Source organism: Suillus subaureus, assembly GCF_016647635.1.
Source record: "Suillus subaureus strain MN1 chromosome Unknown BJ212scaffold_38, whole genome shotgun sequence".
Lineage (NCBI taxonomy): Eukaryota > Fungi > Basidiomycota > Agaricomycetes > Boletales > Suillaceae > Suillus > Suillus subaureus.
Window position 1 is genome coordinate 380,255 of NW_024538594.1, and position 23,005 is coordinate 403,259.

The 23,005-nt window shown below is 44.7% G+C and overlaps 10 protein-coding genes across 10 annotated transcripts; 5 read left to right on the forward strand and 5 right to left on the reverse strand.

The window, feature by feature from the left end:
- Window positions 1–958: 958 nt before the first annotated feature.
- BJ212DRAFT_1280723 (uncharacterized protein) lies at window positions 959–1,447 on the forward strand (the record flags this gene model as incomplete). Its single annotated transcript, XM_041331571.1, has 1 exon — window positions 959–1,447. A coding segment is annotated over one exon (489 nt), but the record flags the coding sequence as incomplete, so codon positions are not given.
- Window positions 1,448–1,540: 93 nt separating this feature from the next.
- Window positions 1,541–2,005, reverse strand: BJ212DRAFT_1280770 (uncharacterized protein; the record flags this gene model as incomplete). Its single annotated transcript, XM_041331577.1, has 2 exons — window positions 1,541–1,699; window positions 1,757–2,005. Coding segments are annotated over 2 exons (408 nt in total), but the record flags the coding sequence as incomplete, so codon positions are not given.
- Window positions 2,006–5,203: 3,198 nt separating this feature from the next.
- BJ212DRAFT_1238461 (uncharacterized protein) lies at window positions 5,204–5,832 on the reverse strand (the record flags this gene model as incomplete). Its single annotated transcript, XM_041329562.1, has 3 exons — window positions 5,204–5,338; window positions 5,393–5,558; window positions 5,606–5,832. Coding segments are annotated over 3 exons (528 nt in total), but the record flags the coding sequence as incomplete, so codon positions are not given.
- Window positions 5,833–6,415: 583 nt separating this feature from the next.
- Window positions 6,416–7,510, reverse strand: BJ212DRAFT_1485099 (uncharacterized protein; the record flags this gene model as incomplete). Its single annotated transcript, XM_041340927.1, has 7 exons — window positions 6,416–6,440; window positions 6,507–6,664; window positions 6,744–6,932; window positions 6,980–7,012; window positions 7,076–7,230; window positions 7,290–7,375; window positions 7,425–7,510. The coding sequence occupies 7 exons, from the start codon at window positions 7,508–7,510 to the stop codon at window positions 6,416–6,418; spliced, it is 732 nt and encodes a 243-aa protein (XP_041188658.1).
- Window positions 7,511–7,929: 419 nt separating this feature from the next.
- BJ212DRAFT_1530655 (uncharacterized protein) lies at window positions 7,930–8,620 on the forward strand (the record flags this gene model as incomplete). The annotated part of the gene is made up of 2 exons (XM_041341767.1): window positions 7,930–8,094; window positions 8,144–8,620. 2 exons carry the CDS (start codon window positions 7,930–7,932, stop codon window positions 8,618–8,620), a joined length of 642 nt encoding a protein of 213 aa, XP_041188659.1.
- Window positions 8,621–15,190: 6,570 nt separating this feature from the next.
- Window positions 15,191–16,645, forward strand: BJ212DRAFT_1436476 (uncharacterized protein). Its single transcript, XM_041337728.1, has 4 exons — window positions 15,191–15,394; window positions 15,449–15,583; window positions 15,642–16,054; window positions 16,139–16,645. Exons 1-4 carry the CDS (start codon window positions 15,262–15,264, stop codon window positions 16,610–16,612), a joined length of 1,155 nt encoding a protein of 384 aa, XP_041188660.1. The 5' UTR covers window positions 15,191–15,261; the 3' UTR covers window positions 16,613–16,645.
- Window positions 16,646–17,052: 407 nt separating this feature from the next.
- BJ212DRAFT_1383585 (uncharacterized protein) lies at window positions 17,053–18,118 on the reverse strand. The gene is made up of 2 exons (XM_041336732.1): window positions 17,873–18,118; window positions 17,053–17,806 (listed from the first exon to the last, which is right to left on the reverse strand). Exon 2 carries the CDS (start codon window positions 17,772–17,774, stop codon window positions 17,265–17,267), a length of 510 nt encoding a protein of 169 aa, XP_041188661.1. The 5' UTR covers window positions 17,775–17,806; window positions 17,873–18,118; the 3' UTR covers window positions 17,053–17,264.
- Window positions 18,119–18,394: 276 nt separating this feature from the next.
- Window positions 18,395–19,694, forward strand: BJ212DRAFT_1530662 (translation initiation factor eIF3 subunit; the record flags this gene model as incomplete). The annotated part of the gene is made up of 5 exons (XM_041341768.1): window positions 18,395–18,407; window positions 18,467–18,558; window positions 18,607–18,874; window positions 18,954–19,269; window positions 19,318–19,694. The coding sequence occupies 5 exons, from the start codon at window positions 18,395–18,397 to the stop codon at window positions 19,382–19,384; spliced, it is 756 nt and encodes a 251-aa protein (XP_041188662.1). The 3' UTR covers window positions 19,385–19,694.
- On the reverse strand, window positions 19,460–21,444 carry BJ212DRAFT_1449054 (transducin family protein/WD-40 repeat family protein; the record flags this gene model as incomplete). Its single annotated transcript, XM_041338633.1, has 8 exons — window positions 19,460–19,693; window positions 19,755–20,006; window positions 20,062–20,811; window positions 20,858–20,937; window positions 20,984–21,026; window positions 21,062–21,101; window positions 21,154–21,366; window positions 21,416–21,444. 8 exons carry the CDS (start codon window positions 21,442–21,444, stop codon window positions 19,460–19,462), a joined length of 1,641 nt encoding a protein of 546 aa, XP_041188663.1.
- Window positions 21,445–22,380: 936 nt separating this feature from the next.
- On the forward strand, window positions 22,381–22,893 carry BJ212DRAFT_1280898 (uncharacterized protein; the record flags this gene model as incomplete). Its single annotated transcript, XM_041331584.1, has 1 exon — window positions 22,381–22,893. A coding segment is annotated over one exon (513 nt), but the record flags the coding sequence as incomplete, so codon positions are not given.
- Window positions 22,894–23,005: the final 112 nt, after the last annotated feature.

Here is a 23,005-nt window from a genome sequence, read left to right on the forward strand (position 1 = left end):
TGAGAGGAAGGCTACTAACTCTCCAAGTGTTGGTTGAAGTGCACCAGGTGATACATTTGACCCTTAAGGGAAGCAAGGAAAGCAAATCTGTTACAGTGCCCCTATTCTTTTTCTCACCATCACTGCAGACACCTAATGGCTGTACTATTAATGCTTCCTTTTCACTATGCTGTTTCCTCATGGTCTCCCTTATCTCTGACTCATACCTTGTTTTCCCATGAACCTTCCATTTCTAGTACTAGTTACCCTTTGCCCAGCTTGGTCTGTGCACAATTCCTTTATGTATATAAACTCTAGTTACCACTTGTATTTTCTCTAACTTGAATCTACTTGGTTCTCTCTGATACTTGAACTCTAGCTCCTTGGGAAGGAGGCTAGCCATTGTCCCATTTGAACCCTAGATCCTGCAGGAGTCTAGACAATCACTCCTGAGGGAGGCATTAACTTGATAAGGCTTAGTCCTTGATTGACCTTGATCCTTGATTCCTTTATTGGAACGATGCTCTATCCAAGTTCATAACAAAATCCATGAAGTGATGCTGGGTCAACTCTGGTGAAGTGTGCTGGAAGTGCACACATGGGAATATGGAGTGCATAGGAGCGCGAAGCGTGGGAATATGGCACAAGTCATGTGCAAATGTGTAAAAACTGAAGAATGTTGTGAAGATGTGAACTGAGGCTGATGGCTAGGGCAACACCTCTGATGGATGCTAACTCATGATGATCAATTCTAACTCTAGATGATGACCACTGACATGATGGTGGTTGGTGTATTAAAACTTCCTAGGCCACAGGTAATGTCATATGCCATTCCAGACCCTCAACTCTAAATCCACTTCTCTGGACATCTGGATCCAAGATCCAGATCTCCAATGATTGATCCATTACATACATTTCATTTCCAATATGCATTATTTATAATCCATCCTACTTACTAATAGACTTTGCATATGCTTAGGACTTTCATTGTAATAAGCAGGCTATCCTCAACACAGAGGCACAACAGGGAAAGAGCAGCACTAAGGACAACTTCTTCATTCCAAAACTGGAACTCATGCAAAGCTTCACTTGTGCAATCTTCCATGTCGGTTCACTTATGCAGTGGATAGCAGACGTGTTGGAATGTCTTCTAATAACACACTGCAAACATCCATTTGAGTGCACAAGCTGTCAGCAAGATTTCATCCTGCAGATCGCCCACATCCTTGATCGGGAGGAGACCATCCAGCTCTTCGATCTTTATACATTGTTATCCTCCTCATCTATGCCTGGTCAGGACCCTCTCATCAATGCTGTCATCAAGGAAGATGAAGAGATCACCAGTATGGAGACAGATCCTACTCTTGCTTGGGTCTCCAATGTGAACCCAGCCACCCAGCTAAGTCTACAAGGCCCATGCCCCATTCACAATCATTTCTTGAAGGGTATCTTGTCTGATAACACATGAATTGCTTTCAATGTGACTGTGAAAGCAGATCACAGCTGCCTTGATGTGTCTCAACTGCAGTCACTATACAACATCTCTGATTTCTATCATGCTTTACACCTCTAATGTAGCCTTCATGTGGACATCAGCCTGGATATTTCCAATAGTTAGAAATAACGGGTGCATCTCAAGGCCACCTGTGTGTCTTGTAACTGGGGTTTTGTCAGAGGCAGCAATGATTGGAACGATAGTCGCCCCTTCAGGCAGTTGATCCTATGTTGTCAAGCATCAATCACTCAAGTAAATCTAAACCAAAGTGCAACTACTTACCTGAATCTTCCATGCATCATCTGATGTCCAGAATTCTCTGAATTGGTGCTCTTGTCCTTGATAGATATGGTGAGGGTCATAGCACATATGTCTCGCATAAATGGGGTTTGTGAAAAGTTGCTTTGTAACCTCCAGCCTGTCCCTCCAAATAAGATGGATTGGTTGTTCGCTTTTGTAGCCCTTGAGCTTAAGTTTCATACACTGCCATTTTGGCCTGCAACCAGGAAGCTGCTGCATATAAAAGAACAACTCATCCTTTGACTTGAATTGTGGCCACTCTCTGGTCTGGAACTGAAGTAATACAGTGGCTCAAAAAACTGTCTGCATGTTTTGACATTTTTCACTATCTATGATATTGTGTGAGAACAAACAAATGCCTCAAGGACAAGCTTATACCACATTGTAGTATGGCTTCAGGGCTTTCATTTGAGCCCTACACCGTGGGAATCAGTGGAGATATGGTGGAGACATAAGGCTTATAAAATGATGACTCATGTGGACAGTTTTTTGAGTGTATATTAAAACTATATAAATCATTATTTATGACACCACAAAAATCATGCCACTATTATATAAATTATGAAGTGGTGTCATTATGTTATTTTATGACTATATCTAACTATATAAACCAGAATATCTCATGTATCATAGTCATAATCACCATGAAAGCCATCTCCTCTGCTCAAAGAGATAATATCCTCTCCCTGTCTTATGCTGGCCTCTCTGCTCGCCAAATTTCCTCTAGAACTGGAGTATGCAAGTCCACTGTGGCCAAGTTTATCAAAGAAAGCCACCCAGACAAGGAAAACTCTTGTGGAGGATGTCCATCCAAGCTTACCTCTACTGACAAAAGGGCTATTATCCAACATATCACTACAGGAAAGGCTGATAATGCTGTCCAAGCCACCCATTATATCAATTCCACCATCACTACCTCTGTCTCTTCACAAACTGTGAGGAATGTTCTCAAGGCAGCTCATCTCAAGGCAGTAACAAAGAAGAAAAAGCCTCTTCTCTCCATCAAACATAGGCAGAGAAGACTAGCCTTTGCCTTAGCTCATCAACACTGGACTGTAGAGGACTGGAAGCATGTTATATGGTCAGATGAGACCAAAATCAATTGGATTGGGTCAGATGGGAAGGTATATGTATGGAAAAAGAAGGGAGATGGCCTAACAGACAGAGAGGTTAATGGGACTGTCAAGTTTGGAGGAGGTTCTTTAATGGTATGGGGCTGTATGGGATGGAATGGTGTGGGAATGCTTGCTGAGGTTGAGGGGAAGATGAATGCTGAGCAGTATGTGGACATTTTAAATGACCACTTGCTGCCTAGCTTGGCAGAATCAGGGATTGATGAAGAAGATATTATTTTCCAACAGGATAATGATCCCAAGCACACATCCAGAAGAGCTAAAGAATGGTTTGAAGAACATAACATCAATGTTCTTGACTGGCCAGCACAGTCTCCTGATGTCAATGTCATTGAACATCTCTGGAGAACACTCAAGAAAAAGCTTCAAGCCTATGAAAACCCCCCTAAAGGAGTATGGGAGCTTTGGGAGAGAGTAGCAGTGGAATGGGGGAAGATCACAGCTGAGGATTGCCAGAAATTAATTGAGAGTATGCCTAGAAGGATAGAGGCAGTAATTAAAGCCAAGGGAGGTCATACAAAATACTAGAATACCTGGTTATTATTGTAAAATACTTGAGTCAAAAAACTGTCTGCATGAGTCACCATTTTGTGAGCCTTGTATCTCCACCATATCTCCACTGATTCCCATGGTGTAGGGCCCTGAAGCCATACTACAATGTGGTATAAGCATGTCCTTGAGGCATTTGTTTGTTCTCACACAATATCATAGATAGTGAAAAATGTCAAAACATGCAGACAGTTTTTTGAGCCACTGTATTTCATCATGGACCCTAACTTACATCACTTACATACTTAGAGTGTTCCCTATTCACTTCCAAGCCCTGGGAGTGTGCCTAGGCACAGCTTACCTGTTAAGGTCATATGCTCAAGGGGGTTGGATCACAAGGACTTGACCTCAGCTCATACACTGTGCCCCTTTCCTGAGTATGTGCCCTTAATTTCTGGGGGCTAGAACAGTTGTCTGGAGTTTCCGGGTTTTGACTAGGGCAGACAACAGACATCCAGATGTTACTTGGATAAGCAGATAAGACTAATCCAGATGGATTCCGGACTAGAAACTAACAGGGGATAGACTACCCTAAGGTAGAGCTGGAGATGTAGTCTAGGATACAATCCTAAGACTCGGAATATGACAAGAGACTTGGCTCGAGTCTGGAGAACACAGGAATGAGCAGGAACTAAGATGATATTCGAACTGAAGTATTTCCGAGAGTTACAGGAGGTCTATATACTGTAGGTATCATATAGGAATCAGTCAGCAAACACAAAGGCTATGTACAAAGCATATGCAAAGTCTATTAGTAAGTAGGATGGATTATAAATAATGCATATTGGAAATGAAATGTATGTAATGGATCAATCATTGGAGATCTGGATCTTGGATCCAGATGTCCAGAGAAGTGGATTTAGAGTTGAGGGTCTGGAATGGCATATGACATTACCTGTGGCCTAGGAAGTTTTAATACACCAACCACCATCATGTCAGTGGTCATCATCTAGAGTTAGAATTGATCATCATGAGTTAGCATCCATCAGAGGTGTTGCCCTAGCCATCAGCCTCAGTTCACATCTTCACAACATTCTTCAGTTTTTACACATTTGCACATGACTTGTGCCATATTCCCACGCTTCGCGCTCCTATGCACTCCATATTCCCATGTGTGCACTTCCAGCACACTTCACCAGAGTTGACCCAGCATCACTTCATGGATTTTGTTATGAACTTGGATAGAGCATCGTTCCAATAAAGGAATCAAGGATCAAGGTCAATCAAGGACTAAGCCTTATCAAGTTAATGCCTCCCTCAGGAGTGATTGTCTAGACTCCTGCAGGATCTAGGGTTCAAATGGGACAATGGCTAGCCTCCTTCCCAAGGAGCTAGAGTTCAAGTATCAGAGAGAACCAAGTAGATTCAAGTTAGAGAAAATACAAGTGGTAACTAGAGTTTATATACATAAAGGAATTGTGCACAGACCAAGCTGGGCAAAGGGTAACTAGTACTAGAAATGGAAGGTTCATGGGAAAACAAGGTATGAGTCAGAGATAAGGGAGACCATGAGGAAACAGCATAGTGAAAAGGAAGCATTAATAGTACAGCCATTAGGTGTCTGCAGTGATGGTGAGAAAAAGAATAGGGGCACTGTAACAGATTTGCTTTCCTTGCTTCCCTTAAGGGTCAAATGTATCACCTGGTGCACTTCAACCAACACTTGGAGAGTTAGTAGCCTTCCTCTCACCCCAGAGGTAGAGGCTTTCTTTCTTTCTTTAGCTCTGCAGCCTAGCAGAGTTGTTGAAACTTCACCAACACCATTTGGAAGCTTCATGTTATGTTGTGCACAGTTGATGGTTCCAAGTCCTGTGGCTGCCAGTCCCTTTGATGACTTTGATTCTGCCATATTCATGGCATTATGACTAGTGCACATGCTTTTCTGTGTTATGTCTATCAATGCAAGCTTCAAGATAAACCAAAATACAATACATACCTCTTGGGCTTCCATGCCATGATCAGTCAGATGTGTCTTGTATGCAGTCTCATTGACAAAGTATCCCCACCCATGGGATAAGCTTGGATCCACAGCATCCTTTGAGACTATCTGCCTCTTCAGGCAAAAATTTGCATCAATGGCAAGAAAGAGGCCATATAACCATCTGGAGACACATCAGAAGCCATTCATATTGATCAATCAAGTGTGTACCTTTTTCCTTTTGGAGCAAGCTCCCAGTCATCAGGAAGATTCTTCCCTGGCTGGGGGCATGCTGGGCATAAAACTGCACATTCACCCTGCTGCATGGCAATGATGCCAGAGGGATCATGACTGTGGCCTGCTTGCTTCAACATCTTGACATGCCAAAATTCATGTGCCATGCACATGAACACCTCATAACAATCCCTGTGCTTCAAAAGGCCAGTATTGTCTGTCATACAAACCAAGGAATGATTAAATTTATAGGCAGAAACCTTCAACTTGAATGACAAGACATGGAACTGCCAGAGCACACAAAACATTGCTGCAGTTCTTGGGTCACTAATCATTGCAGGGAATCAACCAACATGTAAGAGTTGTTTGGTGTGAGTTTGCACTCTATTGCACCTACAAAAGTCCATGGCCATAGGGTGTATGCCTAGAGTGTCAATAAGAATGAAATCATCATTGAAGGCTCAGTTGGGAAGCAGGCAAGATTCACCAACTTTGTGCCCAAGTTGCATGCAAAGTCCCAGATCTTTAAGAGTCACATTTTGGAAGCATTTGCTGTTCTACTTCTGTAGTATTTGCATGAAGCATGTATAGCATCCCAATAGGACATGACACTTACCTCCACACAATGCACTGGTGAATATGTGTGAGCATGAATGACACATGTCTGACATGATAACCTGGGCATGAAACAATCCTTACAATGGTATAAGCCAACTGTGATCCCACAGGTGTTGCAGAAGGTTGACAAGATGTCGTTGCCTTTTCCATTGTGGTGAAGCATCTCCAAAAGGAATAATTCCCAATAATCTATCCAATTAAGGAGAGGATGATCCTAGAGCAGGTCAGCACATAGTAAGTGAGTAGAAATTGTCCATATACACTGGCTGTGCATCTGCACTTATTCTGAGACCCTACTTCCACTTTGGGTGAAGGAACCTCATCCATCGCCTCATAGCAATCACTATTCTCATTGTTGCTAATGTTGTTGCAAAGTATATTATCTGCAAGATGTGTGCCAGGAGAAGATGATGATGCCTCTGAGGACCTGAAGACATCCTGATGAGATGCAGTTAAACTACCACATGGTTGTGAGGTAAATTTGACCCTCTTGTGAGCACATATGATTTGCATAGACAGGATTTGCAAAAAGCTGCTTCATAACCTCCAACCCATCCCTCCAAATAAGGTGAATTGGCTGTTCACTTTCGTAGCCCTTGAGCTTAAGCTTTGTACACTGCCATTTTGGCCCATGGCCAGGAAGCTGCTGCATGTAAAAGAATAACTCATCCTTCGATTTGAATTGCAGCCACTCTCTTGTCTGGAACTGAAAGTATGTGAGTTAAGTATTTATTTGATAACAATTAGACATACCCAATCTAACTTGGGGAATTTGTTGATCTGTGTCTGGGAAAGGTTCTCGACAAGAAATTTTGCAAGTGACATTCACCTGGCCCATCAAATGGATACCATATGTTGGTCTCTCTGGCTTGTTGAAGAGGATGGCTTTGCATTTCTTGAACTATATTTTGTGGAGGGGGCTGATCCAGAAGTAAATAATGGTAGCCAGAGGTGAGGTGATACTTTGCCAATAAGTCTGTCTGCCCTGGTGGTCACTGTAGAGCCTGTGGGACTGGCAGCATCAATCTGTTGATGAGGTTTTCTGGCCAGCATGTGTCCACACTATTGAGGTGCTCAAGGACTGCCTCAGCTGACTGGCATTGTTTCTTGCAGTTAGGGCACAGGGTGACAGCAATGTCAAATGGCGAACTAGAGAAAGGTTGGTCATGTAATATCACATAGTACTAGTAGTACTTACTTTTCTACCAACTCATCAAAGTCAGAGTCAGGAACCTCATGCTGAAAACCAGGGTTATATGGGTTATAGGGCTGAGGAAATGCCATATGTGTCAGTACTGTGCACTGGCAGTAATACTGCAAAAAGTGTTAAGTCTTTCAAACTCCAAACATTGATGGGCTCACTATTCAACACACTTGCCTCAAAGTGACAGCTCATGATATCAGTTATGCCATATCCTCTGCAGACTCTGTGTCAAAATCATAAAACCCCACCTACCAGTCCACTGCATAGCCCAAAGTCTAGTCTGCTTTTCCCAAAGGCTGATTATGCTGAAGCTTTCACTCACATCTACCATGATAGCCCCCAAAGTTCTTCCCCACCCAGTAGCCTTTGTCCCTCATTGCCCCAAGGTACTCATAATGTCATCCCAAACATCAGCAAAGACTCAAATGAGATTCTGGCAGCATCTGTCTCTTCCTCTGGGCACTATGACTTTTCACATGCTGATTGAGCCAGTTCACCTATGAAAAGGTGGGAGCCTGGGCAACACCATTCAAGACAGATTTCACAGTCCAGCTACCACCCTTATTTCCACAAAACTCCCCCCACTCTGCAGGCAGAGCACAAGATAGCAAGCATGATGGGAAGACCAGCTAGCAGTACAGATTCAGAGTATGATGATGAAACAGTATGTCAGTATGTTTTATGCAGCAACTCCCAGTGACACGTCTTTCTAGATTCACAAAGTATTCTCCCAGGGCCTGCAGCAGATGTCCACTGAAGGTGTTCACTGTGCTGCTTATTACAAAGAAGTGGAACTTGAATACCACCATCATCTCTCAATGACTTTGGCTTGGGAGGCAGAGAAGCTCTCAAGGCTCAAACATTTCCTCAATGGTGAACAGCAAGTGCAGGAGGATAAAACTACTCAAGCATTTGAAGAGGCAGCACTCTTTACATGTATGGTGGTTGATTGTGACTCAGAGCATGCTTCCCAGGACATTAAGTTCATTACTGCTGTTCAAAAGAATGAGGTAAAAAGGATCACAAGGTTGAATGCTGAACTTAATGAGCTTGATGTGTTTCTTCCCTTGGTCCTGCCAGCTTCAGATTTCAACAATGCTGATACACACTCTATCAGAGATCCCCACTGCTCTGATCACTCATATGTTGGAGACCCCCCCAAGGATAGGCTGGTGATGGTGTGGGAGTGAATCAGAGCATGAATCTATCTTTATTAACTAATACCAAAGTATGCTTCATTATTTCATGTGGCAACATGTACTCATTTATTTATTTACAGGATGTAGTTTGAATGATAGTGTTAGATGACTGTAAGGTGGTGCTGCAAACATGTTTGTTTCAACTTTTGACTATTTGGTGTGTTGATGTGTTTGTTTGTTGTCTGTACAGCTTGAATATGATTACCTTGAATGTAGCACTTCATGAACTTTGTTTTTTGCCTTAAGAAGATTACTATCATGGACATGGCACTGAACTGATTATTGATTGATTGACATTTCTGCTCTTGACCACAATACCCTTGAGCTGGAGTGTGCCCTCTAGATGAAGAGTTTCGCAGGTGAGTACCTTGGCCTCTGTTGGTACTCTGGCTCATGGCAACATGACAGGATGTGCCTATCATTCAACAAGCAGGACTGAATATTGCAGGACATTCATCGGCAGATCAACCTGGCTGTGTGTTAGAGATACCACAGTCAATGAACACACCTGAATTGCCCCCTCGCATCAATCCTCCCCCTGTTTTCTTGCACAATGGTTATAGCTCAATACCACCTAGTTATCAGCCTGAGGGCAGCATGCCTTTACCAAGACCATCACTTTTCACTGGGGAAGCCCCTTGCACTGCAGGACCTGATCAAGTCCATCAATCATTCGCACCTTCAGGTGATACTGCATCTCGGTATCATATGGTGTATACAGTGGCTCAAAAAACTGTCCACATGTTTTTGCATTTTTTACTATTTACAATATTGTGTGAGAATACATAAAGACCTCAGTGAAATGCTGATACCATATTGTAGTGCTGCTTCAGGGCTTTGGATTGAGCACCACATTGTGAGAATCAGAGGAGATATGGTGGAGATACAAGGCTTACAAAATCATGACTCATGCGGGCAGTTTTTTGAGCACATATTAAAACTATATAAATCATCATTTATGACACCATAACAATCATGCCACCATTAAATAAATTATAAAGTGGTGTCATTATGTCATTTTAAAACCATATCTAACTATACAAACCAAAAATTTCCATATGTCATGGTTATATTCACCATGAAAGCCACCCCCCCTGCTCAAAGGGATAATATCCCCTCTCTTTCCTATTCTGGCCTCTCTGCTTGTCAAATTTCCTCTAGAACTGGAGTATCCAAGTCCACTGTGGCCAAGTTCATCAAAGAAAGTCACACAGACAAGGAAAACTTCTGTGAAGGGCGTCCATCCAAGCTCACCTCTACTGATAGGAGGGCTATTATTCAACATATCACTACAGGAAAGGCTGATAATGCTGTCCAGGTCACCTATTACATCAATTCCACCATCACATTCCCTGTCTCTTCACACACTGTAAGAAACATTCTCAAGACAGCTCATCTCAGGTCAGTAACAAGGAAGAAAAGGCTCTCCTCTCTATCACACATATGCAGAGAGGACTAGTACCCTTAGTGATGTGTGGGCCTGGCTTGGCCTGAAAGCCCCAGCTTAGGCCCAGCTTGGGGGGGCTTGGGCTTTCAAAAATCTCAGGCTGAGCTGTGGGCCAAGGCCAGGCCAAAGCTGCAGCTTGGCCTGGGCTCATTCATGGCTTTCAAGCATGAAATGAGTTGGAATTCAATATAAATATATTGGCAACTAGTCATCATCTACTGAATCAGCATCAGAGTCTGACATGTCATTATCATCACCTAAAATCAATGTATCCCACCCCTTGTCATCTGCTGGTTCAACTTCTAACACCTCAGTCTTGTGTTCAGAGTCTTCAGTCTCTTCTTCTGCAAGAGATGATGGACCAGGCTCCTGGAATAGAAGATTGTTACGGAGAGAACACTTAACACATTGCAGGGCCTCAACAATATCTCCTTTCAACTGATTACACTGCTTGCTAATGGTGATCCCACCTTGTGAGAAAGCTCGCTCACTTGAGATGGATGTGGCCATAATGGATAGGTAATCTCTTGCCAGTGAAGCCCACACTGGATATCTCTGGGTGTTGATCTTAATAGAAATGGCAGTCAGTGGCAAGCAACCTCAAAGCAGGTGAAATTTACTTACACCCCACCACTGAATCGTAGTCATACCTGCTGATGGAACCGCCTCAATAGTCTCAATGTAGCTCATGAATTTGGCCCTCCATGGTTTTGACAGATCACCAGCAGATGAGGCACCTGGTTCTGGCTCAGAGTTGTCTTCGGAGTCACTCTGAACCTCCCGAATGAGTTTCTTGAGGCCGCCAACCTTGCTTTTTGTAGTTGTGGGCTGCGACAATGCTGGATTTTGATGTAGCTCATCATAGCGCTGTTTGAACATGGTCTTGACACAAGTAAGCACATCATCAAGCAAGTTTGATGGCCAGTGCTTTTTGAAGCATGCAAGTTTTGCTGTTGGATCAAGTACTATGATATCAAATGTCAGAGTTGCATTGACTGAAACAGAGAATGACGAACCCATTGCAATGATGTAGGCTGGGGAGTCCATAGTTTTCTCATAATACTCGTCTAGTTTTGTCGCTGCTGCTTTCAGTGCACTAGTGAACTGAGCATACTTAGGCCTTGCAGCTTGTGAAGACCAAGATTTGTGAAGCATCTCGAGGGCAGGTATCACAAGATGGAGAGTCGATCCTCAATCAGATGAGAAAGCTTGCTGGGCAACATCGGCATATGAAAGAAGGTCTGCAAATTGACCAACCTTTCAGAATCTTCATGGACCCAGAACATATCTCCCCCACTCCAGCACACAGACTAAGAGTGCCAGTGAGAGGCCTAAATCTATTACAAGACCATATTACAATTTTCACTGATGGCTCATGTATCAACAACGGGAAAGAAAACTCACAAAGTGGAGGCGGCATCTGGCTTGGAGAGAACCACCCAAAAAACCTTGCCTTCAGAATCCCAGGGAACAAACACTCCAACCACATAGCCGAACTATCAGCAATCCTTCTGGCACTACAAAGAACAGAGCCATACATACCTATAACATTCATCACCGACTCCAGATACACCATCAACTGCCTCACAAAACACCTACCAACCTAGGAAGACACCGGCTGGATAGGAGTAGTGAATAGCGAGTTCATAAAAGCAGCTGTGTATCAACTGAGGAAAAGATCAGCCCAAACGTCATTTGAATGGATAAAAGGCCACAACGGCCAAAATGGAAATGAACAAGCAGATAAACTAGCAAAAGAGGGAGCAAACAAACCCTCAGCAGACGAACTAGACTTGCACATGCCAGACAACTTCAACCTACAAGGAGCGAAACTCTCAGCAATCACACAAGCCCTAGCATATAAAGGTATATGAGAACACATACCATTTGCCCAAAGAAGAAAAACCACAACTTCCCTAAGTAACATGGATCCAAGTATCATTGAGCTCATGAAGCAGGAGAAAGGGTGACTCGCGTTTTTTGACATATGCTGTCTTAAGCATCTGTCAGATTCACAGAAGGTTAGCAGCGGTTAGATGAAAATAGATATAGTGGCTGCCTGAAGATGGATATTGTTGGTAGTGGTTGTACCTGACATCCAGATGAGTCCGCAGATAATTCTAGAGGAAGTAGCATGGATAATTTCAGTAGTCTCAAGGGCTTGTTTAAAGAACTGTCAGAGCAATAAGTGTCAAGATTTTGCAGTATGTAAATGTTCAAAGGCTTGTTTGAGGACTGTTGAAGCGATGATTGAGCTTGTTGAGATATGGGTTTGACTCAGACAAAGATTCAAAAAGATAGTTTGCACCATTGCGGTCAGAGTGATAAGTTAATAATGGTGCTTGTTGTCTCAGATATGAGCATGCCACCTGAGTGAAAGCCATGGCTTGAGCCACCGGCTCCGGCTTTTTGATTCCCTAAGCCAAGCCCTAAGCCATGGTCAGGCCCTGACTTGGGCCCAGCTTGGCTTGGCCCAATTAGGGCCAGCTTTGGCTGGCCTGTGGCTTGAAGCTGGGTCGTGCACATCACTAAGTACCCTTCTTTTTCACATATATACCTTGCCATCTGATCCAATCCTATTTATTGTGGTCTTATATGATCATATAACATGCTTCCATTCCATGTAATCCAATTCTGATGGGCTAAGGCAAAGGTTAGTCATCTCTGTTTATGTGTGATAGAGAGGAGAGCCTTTTCTTTCTTGTTACTGACCTGAGATGAGCTGTCTTGAGAATGTTTCTTACAGTGTGTGAAGAGACAGGGAATGTGATGGTGGAATTGATGTAATAGGTGACCTGGACAGCATTATCAGCCTTTCCTGTAGTGATATGTTGAATAATAGCCCTCCTATCAGTAGAGGTGAGCTTGGATGGACGCCCTTCACAGAAGTTTTCCTTGTCTGTGTGACTTTCTTTGATGAACTTGGCCACAGTGGACTTGGATACTCCAGTTCTAGAGGAAATTTGACAAGCAGAGAGGCCAGAATAGGAAAGAGAGGGGATATTATCCCTTTGAGCAGGGGGGGTGGCTTTCATGGTGAATATAACCATGACATATGGAAATTTTTGGTTTGTATAGTTAGATATGGTTTTAAAATGACATAATGACACCACTTTATAATTTATTTAATGGTGGCATGATTGTTATGGTGTCATAAATGATGATTTATATAGTTTTAATATGTGCTCAAAAAACTGCCCGCATGAGTCATGATTTTGTAAGCCTTGTATCTCCACCATATCTCCTCTGATTCTCACAATGTGGTGCTCAATCCAAAGCCCTGAAGCAGCACTACAATATGGTATCAGCATTTCACTGAGGTCTTTATGTATTCTCACACAATATTGTAAATAGTAAAAAATGCAAAAACATGTGGACAGTTTTTTGAGCCACTGTACATATATACCTCTTTGTGGTGTGGAAAAATCATGCCAAGAGTATACTAATGGTGTTGTATATGTATGTCTTATGTTTACACCCTCCAAGTTGCACTTAATCATACATTTAGAGAGATGAAATGACAGGGATCCAAAAATCATCTACCCAGCAGTACCAGCTCCCTCCTATTAGACTCCCAAGGGTGCTGCTTGCAGCAGATTCAGAGAACACATTGAATGCTGCTACTAGTAGTACCCCCCAGTCCACTACTAGTATCCTTCAATCCTCTGCATCAACTGTTACTGTGGCCCACACAGGTCACCAGCAAGGTGAAGGGTGCTCAGGTGCTGCCATAGTGCCTGTGATCCACAAAGCACACATGAAAATCATTGTAAAGGATGCGAAGGAGTCTGTTATCACTGAAACACTGAATACATGCGGGTTCCATGACCCCTCCAGTCACTTAAGTGTAGCAACTACTGCACTTAGTGATCCATGCTCATCCATCATCATGCAAGGTGAGTACTGAGTTGCTATTTATACAAGATCAATAGTAAATGCTGATACAATAACGATCAGATCACTTAATTAAACTATGGGTCAGCAAAAACATATCTGCACTCTACAAGACCATCATCACACCGATGTCAATGATACTAAACCACTTCAAGAAGTGCATGCAAGACCTTGTTGAGAATCTTTACAAGCTTCAATTGATGATCTGGACTGACCTAATAGTCCAGGTCAATCATAACAAGTTGACTGTCAATTTCCTTACTGGAAACAATAGCATCAACTACGTTTTTGGTGGTCTAGTAAGAGTACATATCTTTTTGCAAGTGCTACCATTCAGAGTATGATACTAATAAGACAGTTAACAGCTTGAGGATGGTCGAGAGGTCCGTTACCCATTCAAGCATGAAGCAGTTATTCAGATCGCAAGCCATGCATGCTTTCATGATGGTTATGACAAGTTCATTCACTTGGACACAAGCCTCAACAATATCATGGCAATGTCCGCAACAGCTGCATGTTGTGGTTTGCTGAAGTTTGCAACTGGTATATTCAAACAAATCAATTTTACCTATGCCAGTTTTCACACTATGTATATGAAACTCATGAAATTCATCTGCAAGAACATTAGGAGCTGTCCGACGATGTTAGCTAGGTGGAACACACTATTTCAACTTCTTCGCGCGGGAGCTCGTTGATTGCTAGATTATCTTGATACGGCTACATAGTTATCTAGACATGATAATCTTGATCAAAACGGCATATCTTGGAAATTTTGTCAGAACCGAGATACACATGTACTTCCACCAATCAGCAGCCTGCGCTACTGAGGTCGTAAGCGTTCGTAAGTGTCCGTAACGCGCGTAAGTTAAGCGTTCATTTCGTCGTTTTGCAGATGAATGTGACGATTTTTTTCCCCATATATGACGCTCTGATACCGCTGAGGTGATGTTTGCTATTCGGTTGGTGGAATACTAATACTAGTGAGCCGTAAATTGATGTTGACCTTTGAGATACAGCATCAAAACCTCCCCTCCTCAAAGTATCGACAATGCACTTAGTACTGCTCTGCATTCTCTACCTCGGTCGAGTGATCCAAGCTGCACCGGCTACCAATTTAACTACCACCGGTGACTGTTCTGAAGCACTGTCATTTGTGGACCGTAGAACCCTGTGGAACATTATCTCCACCTGCATGTTGACTCTCATTGCATGCATATATAGTTCCCTTCACCCCAATATCCCGAGTCCTAAGGACACGTTCGTTCGTATTCTATTGCGACGATTTGGCATCATGGGACTTGCACTACTCGCTCCTGACGGGGTTGTTGCATGGGCTGTGCGCCAATGGCTTTGGGCTCGTCATATTACAGTACAGTTTAAGGAGCACTTCAGTGCCCGTCATCTCCAAGAAGAGCGGTATGAAGGTGAGTCCTGCTCTTGAGCGCATCCTTACATCATTCCTTATGCTTCTTATAAAGAACATGATGGCAACCAGGCTCTCGCCGAGCATACTGAAGTTAAACCATCCGGACCAATGTTTCTTCGGCAGTTCCATACTCTTGCAGAGCCATTCAAGGAGTGGTTTAAGGCACATTTTACAGAGCAACCTGAAGGTAAGATTGACTCGGGCTCTCTCGAACCATATCTAAAACTCCTCACGTGCATCCGTAGATTATACATGGACTCAGACTCACAGCTTCTTTGCGCTGATGGGCGGTTTTATGCTTTATGTGGATGGGGAACCCTACCTGACACTATCGCCCGACCAACTTCTCTTTCTGATACGTGCTGGATCTATCGATGCCCCCGCCCTAACGGCAAGGCAGATCCGCGACCGGAGCAAAGGGAATGCGATATCAAAAGGATCGATCATTATTCAGGGGGCTTGGTTTATCCTGCAACTCCTTTCCCGCGTCATATATCACCTCGAGATCACACATATTGAGGTGGCGACACTTGCTTTTGCCGTTCTCAATTTCATTTCTTATGCTGTATGGTGGAATAAGCCTCTCGATGTACAATGTCCTCATCCAGTTCACTGGAAGTCGGCCGAGTCCAACCCAGAGATAAGCTTTCCTCGGCATGTTTGCGCCTTCATAGTTTTTACCGCTGCTGACTATGTCCCTCATAGTGTCTCTGAAGATGATGATCTCCCGATGCCTCCGGAGATGATTGGTCTGTCACTCGTTGACTCATGTTTGCAGGCCATTGGTGTTGATGCCATGTCTCCTCGAAAGCTACGAGTTCCAACGTTTGATAGCCTCCACAGCATCAAACTACAACCCTGGGAAAGTAATGTTCTCGCGTTCGCTGGACTTGCAGTAGCAACCATCTTTGGCGGCATCAACTGTATTGCTTGGTTTTATGCTTTTCCCACATATCAAGAACAGGTCTTATGGCGCACGAGTGCCATCACTATAACTTGCATACCCTACCTTGTTTTCGTGGTAGCCTTCGTTCTGTTTAGATCGAGAACTAGACAAAGGAGCTCGGTCAGGTTTACAGTGTTTCTAAGGGCATGTTTTGCGTCGTACTTCACAGCACGTATCCTCCTCCTCATACTTATGTTCACTACTTTACGCAATCTTTCTTCTGACGCATACAAGGTGGTGTCTTGGACTAATTTGGTACCCCACTTATAGTTCTTGCTCATGGTACTTGTTAGGTCCTTCGTACTTTTGTGATTATTCACAAATTCGACACACGAGAACTAAATGTTTAACCATGGTCACACATATGCGAGTATTCCCCGCGCATCGTCTCCAGGCCCAGACTCTAGAATGAAGTGACGAAGTTGCATTCGCATCTATCAGGAGGAGCGGCTTCCTTCGTGTATAAAGTTTTGAAGAGCTAGGGCTGTTAACTTATATCTCGATAGAACTTTAACAGCCTTCACTTGTATCTTCAAGCCACGCATGCATAAGCGACCTCCGTGCATAGCCTCCGAGGCCATACAGCACTATCACACTCGGGCGAAGAAGAGTTGCAAATTGCCAACGTAAAGACAATGTCAATCACTTCTCGAGTGAACCCGACGAGTGCAAGCAGTACATGTTAGGACATTCATTCAGGAAGTGCGAGCTTGAGGAGGTCGGCAGTGGCATTGAAAACCAATCGACATCAGCGTTGACACGTCCATAAATAAAAGTGACCGTCACAGAAAAGTAGAACATTCCTCTGTAGTTTACAGGTTTCACTGCATGATATATAGCATACAATCGACATCGTGAAACACCAGTCCACCAAACAAGTAATTGCGATCAAAGCGGAGCACTCAGCACGTATGTTTTTTCTTCAATAAACCCCAGGAAGCAATCTATATTTGACTTTCTTGGCCCAATTCTCCCAATCCTCTCCAAGAGCACGCTGCAGCATCTTGTCCTCCACTGAAGATCGCTTGATGGTACTCAAAGCGCCTGTTGTAAGCAGGAAGAAGACAATCGCTGCTAATACTTTCATGTAAGGCACTTGTAAAATTCCAGACTGCCTTATCCACGACCCTTCGCTCCCGTGCGTGATGACAATTCCGACGTATTGGAGAAGGAAACCAGTGTAGCTTGGGTGGCGGACGATAGAGTACGGACCGCTTGTTACGATTCTGTGCTCTTTTCTGACGCTGAGCGGGAAGCTCCAGAACTTTCCTAAGGTCGACATGCAATAAAGCCTGAGCACGCCGCCGACTATGACAGAAAGACTGCCAGCAAGGAAAACGGGAGTGATTGGCGTGGGGTGAAGTGCGTGTAAAAACTGCGCAGCGCTAGCGCCATAGACGTCCTCTGGAATCTGCGAGGGACCTATATGCATGGCCAGTATGTTGGCCACTTCAACAGATGATACTACCCATATGATGATCTGTTATGCCGATCCATACAGACAAAATCGATATACAAGGAGAAGCACACCTTGAATAATTCTGGACCCCGAAGATCTAGAATCAGGCTATTTAATAATTCGGATGCTGAGGGCACCACTTTCTCTTGAGATGACGGGGGCAGAGAGGGAGAAGTCAATGAGATATGAACTCCAATAGCCGAAGCCACGAGGAAGAGGATCTTCGATATACTCATGCTGTATCGTTGAACCTGCGATAAGATTAAAGAGTTACCTCCTCCATTCTGCAACAAGCTCCCACATTCCTGCTTCGGCAGTAGCGGGTATCAGTGTGGTGCCATGAGATCTGGTCAATTCTATGATATCGTTATTGATGGATGACTTTCCATACACCGGCGGTCGCCTCACAGCTCTAGTAGTATAGGTCTGAGATCTGAGCTGTGATCAAACATATGCATGATAGGTAGTCATTTAAATTTTAGCCACGTGACCTAATATTTTGATCTTGCAATAACAAGTACTTGCTGTATCTTAGACCACGACACACTTGTACCATAGCGCTACCCGCAAGGGACAATTGACACCACATAACCATGTCAGACTGGGGTAAAGACAACAATCTGTTCAATCATATCTCCTACAACGCTCACCACGATCAAGCACAGAATCCGATGATGCTCCTGCTCCTGCTGCGCGATCGATCAAACCCGCAAAGAGTAAATGGGAGGGTGAAGACGAAGAAGAATCATCTCCAGCTGTATGTCGCTACCCTCTCCTCCCTTATTCATCTCACCGATCTTACTAGAGCGACTGGGACGCATCCTCAGACGAATCCTCAGACGACGATAAACCAGCAGCAGCACCCGTAGCACCCCCCAAAAAGAAGGGCACGGTGAAACAAAAGATAGCAGAGAAAGAAGCTGCGAAAGCTGCACGAGGGGACAATGGTGATGTGGAGTATGATGAAGACTCCGTCCTTGATCCGCGCGAGAAGGCGAGGTTGGATAGGGAGCGGGAGATTAAAGCTGATTTGGATAACGCTGCTGTGCTTTTGGGTGCTGCTGGCCTTGGAGGTGAGTTTTAGGCTCGGTGTTGAATTTGGGTTTGGGGTTTGGGTGTTTTGAGCTGATCCCTCTGCGCTTGTGTTTCCAGGCACCTCATCATCTGAGCTAGACGCACTGATCTCGGCCAATCCCCGCACAAAGGAAGATTTCCAGGATTTCTCAACAAGAATAATCGAGTTCATCGTTAAGCGACATCAGACCAAGCCTTTGTACGCGTCATTTGTGGAGCATCACGTCCGAGAGCTTTCTCAGCCTTTGAAGGACGTGGAGATCAGGAAAGCGGCGAGTGGGCTTACGACGCTTGCTAATGAGAAGCAGAAAGAGCAGAGAGACAAGACGAGCGGGAAGAAGAAAGTGAAAGCTGCTGCGAAGCCTGTCCTAGGCTCGGCTAAAGTCGCGAATAAGTGAGTGTATTGTCTCGATCAGCCGTTACGATCGCTGATTGGTTTTAGATTTGATACGGGAGTGTATGATGAGGCGCTGGATGATTTCGGCACCAACCAAGAAGATTTCATGTAGAATAATACCTGTGCATCCACTATATTGCGTCTGAGTAGATTTTTGTCTTTTTAGTATGAGCTGGTATATCAGAGCTCAGTCATCCTCGTCCCCTTCGTCTTCACTCGTTTCGTCATCGTTGACGAGGCCTACTAACCCTCCACCTTCTTTTTCCTTCAGAACGCGCCCGGCTTCGCTGAGCTTCGAAGCGAATGCTCTCCGTGCGCCAGAGTTGGCGCCAACATCCCATATCTGTAGTTTTGCTTTAGAGCCCGCTGCAGCGATCGTAAGGGGATCGTCCGGCGAAAACACCGCTGAAAAGACTTTGCCCTAAAATCGCGAATTAGCACATGACGATGATTGCGATGGCAGAATGAAATGAAGCACTAACCACTTCCATATCTCTCGACGCAACCATGCTCACAGCAGGCTTGCCTCCAGCGGTCTGGTCTACGTTCCACACTTTGACGAGTTTGTCCGTTCCTCCCGTGCATATACAACCCCGCAGCAATGGGCTGACATCAAGAGCCGATACGGCGCCATCATGAGCAGAGAGTGTAAACCGTGCAGGCGAAGGAGATTTCATATCCGTTGGGAGTGCGCGAGCATCAAAGTTGAGCACGAGACCATTTTCTAATGAGACCTAACAGCCCACCAACGATCAGAACATCTGACAACGAATCGAGATTGGCACTCACATAAAACGCATGCGTTTCCCAAGGATCCCATCGTAAAGCCTCGACATCAGCACCAAGCACGGCCCCAACACCCGTATCCGGCGCCCTAGAATCAAACACCCGAACCGTCCTATCATAACTTCCAGATAGAAGCACCGTCGGTTCTTTCTCGTTCCATTGCACAGCTTGGACCTTATCCTTGTGCACCCCAAAGCTCCTTATTGCACCCTCACCATCTACGATCGGACGAGACAAATCCCATAGCTTCACTGTACGATCCGCAGATGCGCTCGCTAGCATATGTCGATGGGTGCGGTTCCATGAGAGTCCGAGGACAGCGTCAACGTGGTATGTGTCCGATGAAGGACGGTGTTTTGTCTTTTTGCGCTTCTTTTTACCTGTGCCCGCTGGGACGGGTACGTGTGCGGCTGTTTTATCAGGTCTGCCGAGGATCATGTCGGGGTACATGCTTTCCATGACGTCTAGTGACCATATTTCGATTTCAGGATCGAGCGTACCAACTGCGATGTAGTTTCCGAATTTTGGTGGGGTATCGGTTTGCATTTCTGAGGATGCGGGTGGGAAGTCTAGCCATTCGAGGCAGAGGGGGAAGTTGGGGAGCATGAGGTCGTGGTGGACATAGAGGTTGTCTTGGGATTCATCGTAGACGTAGATCTCGAGTTGGGAGACATCATCTTCGGTTTTTGCGGTGACTAGGAGGTTATCTGTTGGGAGGACCTCGAGTTCTGAACGCTCATCATCTTCAGCATCCTGTATGGTGTTAGATGCAAATAAAAGAGAGGCAAAGCAACCGCACGTCTTTCAGTGTGATGTATGGATCGTCCCGGTTATCTCTATAAAACGTAAGTCCTTTAATATTGCTGAATGGACCCATGCCTGCGAAACATCAGCATCAACGAGTAAGCCGTGTCCACATACATACCATCTTCTTTAACATCATCCTCGTCATACTCATCCAACTTATACTGTGCAAGATCATCCCCTTTGTAGGTGAGTCAACCTGTACAGCCCCATCCACCTCCATTGATACATCCTCCTCGCTTTACAACCCCATCAGCAAACATCACAAAGAGCAAAAACAAAATCACGTACTCGACCCATGCATCCTCATCACCATCCCCATCCGCATCATCCGCCTCAGCACCTTCTGCCCCCTTACCCATACCCTTAGCAGCATTGTGCGCGCGCTCGATCTCTATCCGCGCATCCTCAAGCTCGATACGTGCGAGTGCACTGACGCGCTCGAGTTCCTTTTCATCAAGGACGTATTTGGAAGGCTGGTGGGCTGAAACGCCGCGTTTTACCCTGGAATTTTGGTCAGATATGTGGAGTATGCAGGACGGGAATTAGTTACCATGATACACAGGAGATGAGGTTGCTCATCGTTTGTGATGATGAGCAGCGAATCTAATTTTTTGTGATCTTAGTCACGTGATATTTAAACTTGGTCGCAGAGATTAAGCTCAAGCTTAAGGTTCAACGTGCCCTTTACCAGTTCAAGTTGTGGCGACTGAATACTCAACGCTGCAATTTGAACTTGTTTATGGTACGCTGAAATTGAAGTTCGAATTCAAGCTTCTTTCTGTCACGATTCTGTTCAGCTATCTCTGCCAGTAATCGCAATCGAAACCGTCAACGGTTAACCTCGTCGGACGAGTTACGATTTCGAAGCCTAGTAAGTAGGCGGATCATTATAGAATTGTCTCAGAGTTCTGGATTACCTTTAGGCTTTCATTAAGCTGTGAATTCATTGGAAGTGCTGGAGCGAGATTGACGTTCAAGCTAAGTGCCAGCGGATCTGTTTTTCAGTGATTTTCTTGGACGTCTATTTAGATGAGGCTGTGCCTGAGTACTATGCTGTCAAGAGTGACCAGCCTGGACGAGCACTTGGACGCCACCGCCACCGCCACCACTACCACGACGTTTGGAATCGATTAAATCATTCTACTAGTCGATCTCAAGTGACAAGCAACTCTTACACTCCTGATCACTTCACTGCCCAGCTGATTACAGCAGAAACACATTGTTTCACGTTTGAATCTTTTCCCGCCCCAATTCAATTTGAGTTCGACAGGCTCAAGAAATATCTCAGCCAAGTATCTGAAGCTGTTAGCGTAGTACTCGTGATTCTTTTCAGCAACTTTTCAGCCCACAATCTCCCGTAGTCAGACCGACATCACGTGGTTTCATCGGCCGTGAAGCTTGTGGTTTTATTTATATATTTCAACCCCCCGCTTCGTCCTCCACGTCAATTTTCCTACCGCAGATGGTTCACCTGGGTCTTTTGTACCAGTGATAGTTCTATACCATGCCGTGAACCATTTGGTCGTGGAGTACCTCGACGGTCGGGCGTTAGACAGTTGTTGGAATAGTATTACACTCTTCTCCAAGCTTCATATTGCTTGGACCCTGCGCAGTTACGTTGCTCAGCTTCGTTGTTTGCGGAGAACTGTTCCAGGGACTCTAGATGGCTCGTTGTGCACGGTACCACTCTTCGCCGATTATGGCGGCGGCCCATTCATATCTTACGACGATTTGACGACATGGTTTAATCACAAGCTCGACGTATCTCAGCGGATGAAGAAAGCGCCTCTCGATACTCCCCCGGTGGTCTTCACACATCAGGACTTGTGTCCCAGGAACATTTTGTTGGGGCGCGACGGCAAACTGTATTTGCTGGATTGGCATAGATCTGGGTTTTTCCCCGCTTGGTTTGAGTACGCCGCCATGGTCTCTAACCAACACTTCGAATCACTATTATGGGATATTCTGGTTCCTTGGGTCTCACACATTAATTCTAGTGAGTCGTTTTCCGTCACAGAGTCATCGTAAGACTAAATTGCTACCATGAGTGAACATAAGTAGAACGGCCCGGTACTGTCCTTTCTTAAGTACTTCTGGTTACAGATGGTGGTTCGGTGACGAGGGTGTCTGTAGCCAAGGA